Source organism: Chiloscyllium plagiosum, unplaced genomic scaffold (genome assembly GCF_037043375.1).
Source record: "Chiloscyllium plagiosum isolate Xiang-an unplaced genomic scaffold, Cpla_swu_hap1 HiC_scaffold_2, whole genome shotgun sequence".
Lineage (NCBI taxonomy): Eukaryota > Metazoa > Chordata > Chondrichthyes > Orectolobiformes > Hemiscylliidae > Chiloscyllium > Chiloscyllium plagiosum.
This window is the reverse complement of record NW_028270140.1, coordinates 100,047,298-100,059,420: the sequence shown is the minus strand read 5'-3', so window position 1 is coordinate 100,059,420 and position 12,123 is coordinate 100,047,298. Positions and strand designations below refer to the sequence as shown.

General features: G+C 39.0%; 1 protein-coding gene across 6 annotated transcripts in view; it reads left to right on the top strand.

The window, feature by feature from the left end:
- The window catches only part of LOC122559794 (uncharacterized), a 132,679-nt gene that overhangs the window by 14,162 nt on the left and 106,394 nt on the right, over nt 1–12,123 (top strand). For 3 of the 6 annotated variants that reach the window (XM_043709844.2, XM_043709861.2, XM_043709853.2), the window contains exons 2-3: nt 5,767–5,919; nt 9,816–9,865. The exons of 2 other annotated variants lie outside the window; for them this stretch is intronic. In XM_043709844.2, the coding sequence (XP_043565779.2) occupies nt 5,767–5,919; nt 9,816–9,865 (203 nt within the window). Of the gene's footprint in view, nt 1–5,766; nt 5,920–9,815; nt 9,866–12,123 lie in introns of those variants that run through there. One more of the 6 variants, XM_043709899.2, reaches the window with a different exon arrangement.

Below are 12,123 nucleotides of genomic sequence, written 5' to 3'. Positions count from 1 at the left end.
ATTGTTTGGTTATGCTATGCCACATCTCCATGGGCATCACATTTGTGGTGGGACTTGAATCCAGACCCTTCTAGCTACTGGACCTTCCAATCGTTATCACTGTGCCACATGATTCTTGGTAGCAGATTTTACATATTTGCAATCATATTACAACACACCCTGAAGACTAATGTGATGGGTGACATGGGAGGAAGAATACTACCACTCCACCATACGCCCATGGGTAGCAGATGTTGTGCTAACAGTGTGCCTATATGTATTGGTAATGAAGGCTGGCATGGCATTCCTCATTGTTGCAGTTCTGCCCTCTGAGTAACTACATTTGATTTTTTTATTCAAAAATAACTTGTTCGATAGCCGCTGATTTTAATTTTATATTGTAGAGAGAAAAAGTATGTTTAAATCTGGATAAAAGACATTCATAGAAGCAACAAAATCCTCTCTCAATATTATTAATAAGGCTGTGTTTGTTGCCAATGCCATTACTAAGTGGAGCACCTTGCTCTTGTGTGTAAGTTGGATTTTGCTTTTACAGACAGCAGCAAAGTCCCATATATTGAACGAATGATCTAGTATTGCAGATGTGTTACCATTTCTCATGCCGATATCCTATTGTATTAACAATTGTTTTAAAAGTAAATACTTTTAAAATACTTCTTTTAATTCATCTGTCAAAAGCAATCAATTTTGCATTTGTTGGATGGGGGAATCAAAAATCATACGTAGTCTGATCATTATCATGACATAAAATTTGGTTGAGACCAATTGATCTGAGGCTATCTCAAAGATCATGATACTGCAAATAAATTTATTTTCTGGAAATGGAGGCTGTGGCGAATGAGGGTCAGATGGATCTCATTGATTATCTTTGATTGGGGTTGTTAAACTGGGCCAGTCGAAGAGCCGTGGGTGAGAGATATAAACATGAGATTGCCCTTTGATGTGAAGGGCACTGCTTGTCACTGGCCACTTGGGTGTTTCTTTTCTTCCTGGTGGTGGAAACTGAATAACGATTTGTGCACCTTGTGTCTTTCACTGTGTCTCACACCTGCACACACAACATGGGTGCTGGGGAAACAACAAGCACTACCGCAGTTAGGCAGTAGTGTGGGAAAAAGGAAAAGAAAACAGGAGTGTCAGAGGCTTTGAAAAAAAAATAAACAAACATGAGAGCTTTTACTATGCACATGTAAATAAAAAGTGAGTTGGTGATGGGATACAAGTCTCTATGCAGTTAATCCAGAAGCTGAGAATTGGTTTTGCTTTAAAAACTCAAGCAAAATAATAGATATACCTTAAATGCATGCCTGAAAATCTCAGCCTGAGCCTCGCTCCAAATTTTCTCTCATTTCCCATAAAATAGAATGGCCAGACACTCTATAAATGCTGAAATGAGGTTACTGGCTTGGCCCTTTACAAAATTGGCTACCTCAAATTTGTACATCCTAGTTGTCACTCGGTTCTATCTATAGAAAAATTATCTGTTCAAAGAACAAAGAAAATTTACAGCCCAGGAACAGGCCCTTCAGCCCTCCAAGCCTGTGCCGATCCAAATCCACTGTCGAAACCTATCACCCAATTCCTAAGGATCTGTATCCCTCTGCTCCCCACCTATCATGCATATATCCAGACACACCTTAAGTGAATTTTTCTCTGCTGGCAACACGTTCCAGGCACCTACCACCCCCTCTATAAAGTACTTTCCATGTGTATTCCCCCTTAAACTTGTCTCATCTTGAACACATGACCTCTCATTATTGAATCTCTCAACGTGGGAAAAAGTTTATCTCTATCCACCCTGTCTATACCCTTCATGATTTTGTAGGCCTTGATCAGGTTCCCCCCCCATCAATCTCCTTTTTTGTATTGAAAACAATCCCAACCTGCTCATCTCTCTTCATAGCTAGCACCTTCCATACTAGGCAACATCATCGTAAGCCTTCTCTGCACCCTCTCCAAAGTGTCCACATCCTTTTGGTAATGTGGCGACCAGAACTGTACACAGTATTCTAAATTCAGCCAAACCAAAGTCTTGTGCAATTTTAACGTGACCTGCCAACTCTTACACTCAATACCCCATCTGATGAAGGCATGCATACCATATGCCTGCTTGACCACTCTATCCACCTGTGCAGCCACTTCTAGGGTACAATGTACTTGAATGCCCAGATCTCGCAGTTCATCAACTTTCCCAAGGCCTTTCCGTTTACAATATAGTTCTCTGTGGAATTAGACCTTCGAAAATGCAACACCTCACATTTGCTGGATTGAACTGACTGCCACTTCTCCGACCAACTCTCCAGACTATCTATATTCTCCTGTATTCTTTGATAGTCCCCTATGGTTTCTGCTACTCCACCAATCTTCATATCATCTGCAAACTTAATGATCAGACCACCAATGCCCACTTCCAGATCATTTATGTGAATCACAAACAGCAGTGGCCCCAGTACCGATCTTTGTGGAACACCACTGGTCACCTTTCTCCATTTCAAGAAACTCCTTCAACTACTACTCTGTCTCCTGTTGCTCAACCAATTCTTCATCCACCTAGCTAGAACACCCTGCACACCATGTGACTTCACTTTCTCCATTAGTTTACCATGGGGAACCTTATCAAACGCCTTACTAATGTTTATGTATATGACATCTACAGCCCTTCCTTCATCTATCAACTTGGTCTCTTCCTCAAAGACCTCTATTACGTTGGTAAGGCACGATTGCCCCCGCACAAAACCGTATTGGCTATCACTGATAAACCCATTCTCTTCCAAATATAAACAGATCCTACCCTCAGTACCTTCTCCAGCAACTTTCCCACCACTGACGTCAGGCTCACTGGTCTGTAGTTGCCTAGAATATCCCCTACTACCCTTCTTGAACATGGGGGACAACATTAGCAACTCTCCAGTCTTTCAGCACTTCACCTGTGTTTAAGGATGCTACGAAGATATCTGTCAGGGCCCAAGCTATTTCCTCTCTTGCCTCCCTCAGCAACCTGGCATAGATCCCATTTGGTCCTGGAGTTTTGTCCACCTTAATATCCTTTAGCCTACCCAAAACATCCTCCCTCCTTATGTCAACGTGATCCAGAGTAAACAAACTTCTATCTCTAATCTTAGCATTCATCATGTCTCTCTCCTCGGTGAACACTGATGCAAAGTAATCATAGAGAATCTCACCCATTTTCTTAGGTTCAACACACAACCTTCCTTCCTTATCCTTTAGTGGACCAACCCTTTCTCTAGTTACCCTCTTGCTTCTTAAATGTGAATAAAAGGAAGTTAAGGGCTTAGTATATATTTGGGCAGTGGCTAAACCCGAGGTACTGCACGTGTAGATCTCCCTCCCACACCCTCCTCTAACCAGAAGTAAACGACTCTGTAAGGTAAGTTTTTTTTCTTCATATATTTAAGTGCATTGTTTGGTGTTATTTAATTGAGTTAAAGCTAAGGCTTATGATGGCAGGGAACCTCAGACCCATGGCATGCCTCTTGCTTGATGTGGGAGGTCAGGGACGTGGCTAACGTCCCTGACTCTTACACTTGCAAGAAGTGTGTCCACCTGCAGCTCTTGTTTGACCGCATGATGGCTCTGGAGTTGCAGATGGACTCACTGGAGCATACACGATGCTGAGGAGGTTGTGGATAGCACGTTTAGTGAATTGGTCATACCGCAGATTAGAATTGCTGAGAGAGACAGTGAATGGGTGACCAAAAGACAGAGAAAGAGTAGGAAGGCAGTACAGGTATCCCTTGCGGTCATCTCCCTCCAAAACAGGAAAGTTTTCTAGAGCAGTGTGTGAATAGCCCAACTAGGGAAGTCCAACTATTCCTTGAGTTTAGCAACTGAGGTAAGCTATAATGGCTCCTTCCTTTTTAGCTTGCACTCAAATCCACAAAGCCTGTTTTGGAGGATCAAGAATCATTAGATCATTAAAAAATAACTCTCACTTTAATGCTGGGCTATCTTTTCAATCTTTTTCACTAAAGCTAACAGTTAATAAAAAGTGTTTTCTTAAAAGGGGACAAAAAGCATATCATTATACATATGAATTAAAGGTAGTAGGCCATTTGGACCCTCAAATGTGCTGCATCATTTGATACCTGCAAACCTTGCATTAAAATTACAATTTCAGTACTCACTCAAAAGATTAACTGAAGTGTTTTATATTTAAATCCTAAACTGCATGCTACAGTCTTAACAATGATTGATTTTTAAAAAAATCTTTGTAGCTTTTCTTTGTTACTTCTGCCTGTCATCCCACAGTCAAAATGAACTCCATCTTCCCCAAGACTAGCCACTACAAACCTTTCAAATATGACACTATTTCTTTCTTGCTGGTGGATTGTATTGTGAGCTCCTCCTACAACATTAACGCACAGTCTGCAACTCTGTAGTGACAAAAATGGTCAGAATTACCTCTTTTCAAAACTGCATTGGCATCTCTTTAAGTAGTGTAGTAGTGGAGGTAAAGTAAAAGGTGGAAACGGTGAGTATGTGTTTGCAAAGTTGTTAACAAGATCCAAAATGGCAAATTCAGAGCCATATCAGCATTTGATGTTGACTGGTCATATTTTGCCCACTATATGCTTCTGCTGCATGCACAGGATGCCAATGCTATCATCCTTCCAAGCATTTGATTCACAGGCCACATTGAGAATCAACATACCTCCACTTCTTTGATCTACCTTCTCCCAAACTGCAACCAGCAGTACAATTGAGCTGAACTTTGCAACATTGTTCTGTAGGCTTTCAAATTAGCAGCAAAATTCAGAAATACTAAATGATATTGTCTGCATATATCCAAATTTAATCCTTAATAATTTTTTTGATATTTAAATTAATTTGTATAAAATTTGAACATCTTACAAACATATGAATTAGGATCAGAAATAGGCCACTTGGCCCCTTGAGAATGTTCACCATTCAATAATATCATCTCTGATCTGATTTCTCCATATTCCCAGCTATTCTCAATACTTTCACCCTTCTTGCTTTATCAAGAATCTAAATGCCTCTGCCTGAGAAAGATTTCAAGATTCTGCTTCCACATCCTTTTAAGGAAGAGAGTTTCAAAAACTCAATCCTCTCTAAGAAAAGAAAATGGGAAACCTTTTTGTTTTTAAACTGTGACCCCTAGTTTAGAATCTCTCATAGAAGGAAACATCCTTTCCCCATACACACTGGCAAAACCTCACGGGATCTTGCATATTTTAATCGCAATGCCTCTTACTCTTCTAAACTCCAGAGGATAAGAGAATCTACCTGATCAACCTTTCCCTATAAGATAACCCACCCATTCCATATATTAGTCCAGTAACCTTTTTCTGAACCATAATTAACACAGATTAGAATTGATAATTGTTAACATCAAAGAATACACTGTGGAATTATAACAATTACGGATAGGCCTTTATTAATATATTATTTTAAATTAGGCACCTTTATTGTAGGTTTAACTTGGTAATCCCATTTTATTTTTAATAGACTAAGCGATTTGAAAAACAAAGCATCATCAAATTATTAATTTCTATAATTACTTTAAAAATAACTTCCCTGATAAGGCTCATAAATTTCATTACATATTGTTTTGTTTTTGTGGCTCACATATGGCCAACATGTGCTGATCAACTTCAAATATCTTTCAGGGAAATTGCTACAAATCAGCTTAGTAATATTGCTCACTCTCAATTTCATGCCAATCTTATCTCAATTGTATATGTCATTCCAATTGAAAAATAGTTATTTTAAAATCCATTTTAGGTTGGACAGCAGTCACCTAATTGTCTACCAGATAGTGGTCTTTCCATGAAAAACTGTGGCAAAACATCATTTTTGAAAGCTGAGGAGCAATACTCTGAAGGCCAAACACATCTTCAATCTACAAAATCTACAGTGGCAGACATTAACTTACAGGTAGCTGTCTTTTTCTATTTCTTCATAAAATGTTCATGAAAGAAACCATATAAATTGTCTTTGTGTTTCTGTGAAAATAAATTGACATCTAGCAGTGTAATTAGAGCTTTTCTAACTTATATCTTGTAAAGCAAGATATAATAATAGGCTAGTAGCAGGTAAAATAAAAAAAGATTGTAAGTTATTTTACAAGCCTGTTAAAGATAAAAGGATAATTAGGGAAAGAGTAGAGCCCATTCAGACTTCGAAGGCATTTTGTCCTAGGATCCAGAAGATGTAGTCAGAGTTGAAAATGAATACTTTATGTCATTGGTCACTATTCAGAGGGATGGTGTGGCTATAGATATCAGGGAAAAAGACTGATGTTTTTAAAGAAGTTAGCATAGATGGAGAGGAGGTTCTTAATGGTCTGGCTGGTTTAAAAGTAGACAACTCTTCAGGCCTGATGAAATGTATCCCAGGATTTTGAGTGAAGCAAAGGAGGAAAAGGCAAGAACACTGGCAGTAAGTTTGAATTTCTCTCTAGCTACAGGAGAGATGCCAGACAGCCAATCTGGTCCATTATTCAAGAAGGGAGTAAGGGATAAACCAGGTAACTACACACTATGTCAGTCTAACCTCTGATAGGAAAACTATTGGAAGTAATTCAGAGGGACAGAATTAATCTGCATTTGGAGAGGCAGGAGTTAATCAAGAACAGTCAAGAACAATGGTTTTGTTAAAGGGAGACCATGTCTGACCAACTGGATTGAATTTTTCGAAGCGGTGACCAGGTGTGTAGATGAGAGCAGGTCATGTGGTGCAGTCTTAGACTTCAGCAAGATTTTTGATTCCTCCAGCAAGGTTTAATGTTCCTTCCTGCCTAGTCAGTGTATGACCTCATAATTTTGTACATCTCAATCATGTCCCCCTTTAGTCTCCTCTGCTCCAAGGAAAATAACCCCAATCTTTCTTCATAACTAAAACCGTCTAGTCCAGGCAACATCCTGACAAATCTCCTTTGCACCCTCCCCAGCACAATCATTCCTCCAATAATGTGGATTCCATAACTACACTCAATACTCTGGTTGAAGCCTAGTCAAATTTTATACAATTCCAGCCTAATCTCCCTGCTTTTGAACTCTCTGCCTCAGCTAATAAAGGCAAATATCACATATGCCATCTTAACCACGTTATCTACATATCATGCTACTTTAAGGGACTGTTAGAAAAGCACACCAAGGTCCCTCTGATCCTCGGTTCTTCCCACTTCCTATCTTTCATTATATATTCCCTTGACTTGTTTGGTCTACCCAAGTCCATCACCTCACATAATTCCATTTGCCACTGATCAGCCCATCCTCCTGTCATCTAAGGCTATAGTCCTCAGTATATACTATCTCATCAATTTTCATATCATCTATGAATTTGCTCATCAACCCTTTTAAGTGCAAATCATTTATATTTACCATAAACGCCAATGGTCCCAACATTGATTCCTGCAGAACCCCACTGGACACAGTCCAGTCACAAAAACAGCCCTCTCTGCTTTCTGACACTCAGCCAATTCTGGATCCAATTAGCCAAATTTCTTTGGATCCCATGGTCTCTTACCTTTGCTGTCAATAGGAGGGATCACTGATCATAGGATTTAAGGTAAGGGGTAGGAGGTTCAGAGGAGATGCCTGGAAATTTTCTTTTACTCAGAGGCTGATGAGAATCTAGGATTCACTGCCTAGCAATCTCACTGTAAGGTGATAGAGGCAGAAACCCTCATAACCTTTAGGAAGTATTTAGAAGTACAGTTGTGTTGCCAACGCCTTCAAGGCTGTGGGCCAAGAGCTAGAAACTGGGATTAGAATAGTAAGGTGCTTGTTTTTGACTGGTGCAGACTCAATGGGCCAAAGGGCCTTTTACTGTGTAGTCGACTTCTATAACTCTGTAATATGGACATTTGTTTTTATTCACCATATTTATTAACAACTTAGATGATAGAATAGAAAGCCACATATCCAGATTTACCAATGACTCAGCCATTGGCTGCATTGTCAACAGTGTGAAATTTGTGAAATTGTAAGGAGAAACTGATAGCTTAATTAATTGAGCAAAATTCTGACAAATATTTAAAAGCTATAAACTGTAGAAGTTTAGGGTCCATGTACAAATGCCATTAAAATGTCATGAAGAAATATAGAAACTAATCAAAAAGGCCGTTAGAATATATTTAATGGACTAGGATACAAAGGGATGAAGTCATATTTTAGCAATAGGAAGCCTTGGTCAGCCCACACCTGACGTACTGTGAGCAGTTTGAGGCCTGCACTCTAGCAGGGGAAGATAACCTCAAATATTAGAATAATAAATTCAAGAGTTAAATTATGAGGAAAACTTTGCAAATTAGAATTGCACTCAATGTTCCCTCCAAATTGAGCAGGTGCACATAGCCTAGCAATTGTGAATATGTCACGCAGGGGGAAAGAGACCATGCACCAGCAACAGTACCTTTTAAGATGCACAGCTTCATACCAGTCTTAAAGTGGCTGTGCATTGCAGCAAGCCTGCCATACACAACAAACAGAATTTAAAAGTCATAGTCATGTTGTTTAGAAGTCTTTAGGGGTGACATGATCATTGTTTTCAAGACACTGAAGGGAATAGATTGAATAGAAAGAAATAAATGGTTTCTGATGGGCATTGGAGAGTCTAGGGGTTACAATTTAATATTTAGAACTTTTAGGAGTGAAACTACGAACCACATACATATACAAAATGTGGAAAAAGTTCTGAACTTCCAGAAAAAGGCAACATGTGAGATGAATGATACATTTTCAATCTGATATTGATAGATTTTTGTTATTCATTTATGTTAAGTGGAATAGGCAAAAGCAGGTGTATTGAATTTGGTCACAGATCAACCATGAAATCACTGGTGGCGCTTTTGTAGTACAACGGTAGTGCTACTACCAGTGAGCCAGGATGCTCGGGTACAAGTCCCATTTGCCCTAGAGTTGTGCATCATTGAAAAGGTTGAGTAGACTGTGTAAGAATCAGGAACATGAGTAAGCCGTTTGGCCCATCAAGCCAGTTTCACAAGTCAATAGGATCTTTGCTGAACTGACATTCAACTGACTGAAAAGTCTTCCAATCCTCCAAGAAAAGAAATTCCTCCTTATCTCAGTTTTAAATTGGTGCTCCTTTATTCTGGGAGTTTGCTCTTCAGCCCTAGGTTCTCCCATGAGGGGATACATCCTCTCAGCATTTACTCTGTCAAACTCCTTAAGAGTCCCATATGTTTCAGTGAGATAACCTCTCATTCATTTAAATTTCAGTGAGTTCCATACTGTTCAGCATTTACTCGTAAGACCATCCCTCCATACGAGGGATCATCTTAGTGAGCTTCCTCTGAATGAACTGCCTGCAATGAAATGATATCTTTCTGTAAACAAAGGGACTAAAACTGCTCACAGTACTCCGGATCCAGCCACTCCACACCTTGTACAATAGCAGTAGGACTTTACTACTCCAACCCCCTTGAAATATGGGCCAAAATTCCATTAACCTTCCTGCTGCACCTCAGTGTATTTCATGTTCAAGTACTCCATGCCCCTTTGTGTTGCAGCTTCCCGCAGGTTTTTTTTTCATTTAAATAATATTCTGTTCTTTTGTTCTGCCTTCTAAATGAACAACTTCACATTTTCCTTCATTTTACTCTATTTGCCAACTTTTTGGCCACTACTTAAGCTTATCCTAGTCTTTTTCAAAACTGTTTGTATCCCTCGCGCAACTCACTTTTTCGTCTATTTTTATGTTTGCATATTTGGCTACAGTACATTCATGTCCTTCGTTCAACTCAGGCGATTAGTACATTTCAATTAATATGTTTCATATTAAGATAAACATTTAATTCTGTTAACTAGAAACTGAAAGAAGAGAACAAACTGTTGAAAAATGAGTTGGAAAACTTAAGGTGAGTCATTTTGTTTGATATTTGAAATAAATGAATACGCTGTAATCTTTTCAATGAAGAAAATGCGTACTTTAAATTTCTTGAATATTCCTACAGAACTGCAAAATTTAACTAAGCTTATGTTTTTTAAGTTTCTTACTGTCAATTCTTTATATCATAGAACTGAACAATGATGCAGCATGAAAGAATGCAGATAGCCCATTATGTTTGTCTTAGTTGTAAGAAATTGCTTCCCAATTAGCTCCGTTCCCTGCCCCTTTCCCAATCGGCCTACCAATTGTTATTCCTTAAATGAAAAATACAAGAGGGCATTTCAGGAGCAGTACCAGGCACCCCTAAAGATGAGGTGTCAACCTGCTGAAGCTACAAGACAGGATGACTGGAAGAGGAAGCTTCATACACATCCCCATCCTCAATAATAGGGCAGCATAAAATGACAGTGTAAAAGATTAAATTGCAGCATTCACAACAATTTTCAATCAGAAGTGTTGAGTGGAACCAGTCTTCAGTCAATTTGATTCCCTTCACATGATATCAAGAAACAGTTGAAGGCACTGCTTACTACAAATGCTATGGGCTGTGACAATATTCTGACAATTGTACTGAAGACTTGTAGTCCAGACTTGCCATGCCACTTATTTAGTTCTAAAGAAAAGTAGTTACTGGACTTGAAATCTCTCTCCACAGATACTGCCAGACCTGCTGAGTTTCTCCATTCTCTGTAATGTTTTCAGATTTCCACATCTGCAGTATTTTGCCTTTATTTTTAATGGGGTTAAAAGGTGATAAATCCCCTGCATCTGATGGGATACACCCTGGAATATTAAGGGAAGTAGCTGCAAAGAATGTGGATACAATCTTATGAGAATACTTCAATTTTGAAGAAGTCCCAGAGGATTGGAAAACTGCCAATGTTCCACTCTTTTTCAGAAAGTGAGTGAGATAAAAAGTAACTATCATCCAACTAGGTTAACATTTGTTATGGAGAAAATGTTAAGAGTCTGTAAAGGATGGAACAGTGGAACATTTAGAAATAAATAATAATATTAAATAGAAAGGGACCTCATACTTGACAAATTTATTACTCCTCAAAGAACTTTTAGGAGTTTAGCATGATTTAATGGAAACTGGTTGATGTAAAATACTTGGACTTTGAAAGGCATTCAATGAGATACTACATGAGGCTACCTATTGAGATACGTTTGGTAGTGTATTGGCATGGATAGATCATTGACTAACTACTAGAAGACAGTTGGGATAAAGGAAGCATTTGCAAGATGGCACCTGTAAATAGTGAAACACCAGAAGGATCAATGCTGGGCTACAATATATAATAATGACTTGGATGAGGAAAGTGAATGTACTATTGACAACATTGTGGCTCACACAAAGGTAGTAGTGACAAGGACGTAAGGAGTCTGCGTAGGGATATAGGCAGGTTAAGTGAGTGAGCAAAAATCTAACAAACAGAATATAATGTATGAAAATGTGATGTAAGACTTTAGAAGAGCTGAATATCATTTAAATGAGAAAAGACTGCAGAAAACCGAGTGGGATTTGGGGGTTCTAGTACGTGAATTGCAAAAATATGGCATCCAAGTTCAACAGGTAATAAGGATGGGAGGTGCAATGTGGCTCTTTGCTTCAAAGGGAATGGAGGATAATAATAGGGAGTATTATGACATGAAGATAGATAACCAAAACAAATAAGCCTTTCCACCTCTGTATTTGTAACATAGCAAAATTAAAATCTTCAAAGACCCTCAAAATTGACTGCAATGTTTCATAACCTTAGTTTTTTGAATAACCAATTTTGAATAACTCTGTGAATAGAATCCCTGCAGTATAGAAGCAGACCACTTGGTCCCACACCAACTCTTCAAAGAACATCCCACCGAGACCTACCCCTACCTTATCCCGTAACCCTGTCTTTTTCCATGGCTATTCCACCTAGTCCACATATTGCTGGACCCTATGGGCAATTTAGCGTGGCCAAGCCACCTAACTTGCACATGTTAGAACTGTGGGAGGTAACCAGAGCACCCGGTTGAAACTCTCACAGACACAAGTAGGATGTGGAAACTCCACAGACAGTCACCCAAGAGTGGAATCGAACTCGGTCCCCTGGTGTGTGAGGGAGCAGTGCTAACCAATGAGCCATAGTGCCACCCTTTTGAGAATTGAATAGTCAATTCTTGACACTGATTTGTAGTTTGAACAAAGGATGTAGCAATTTGTTAACGTTAGTTATTTTAGCA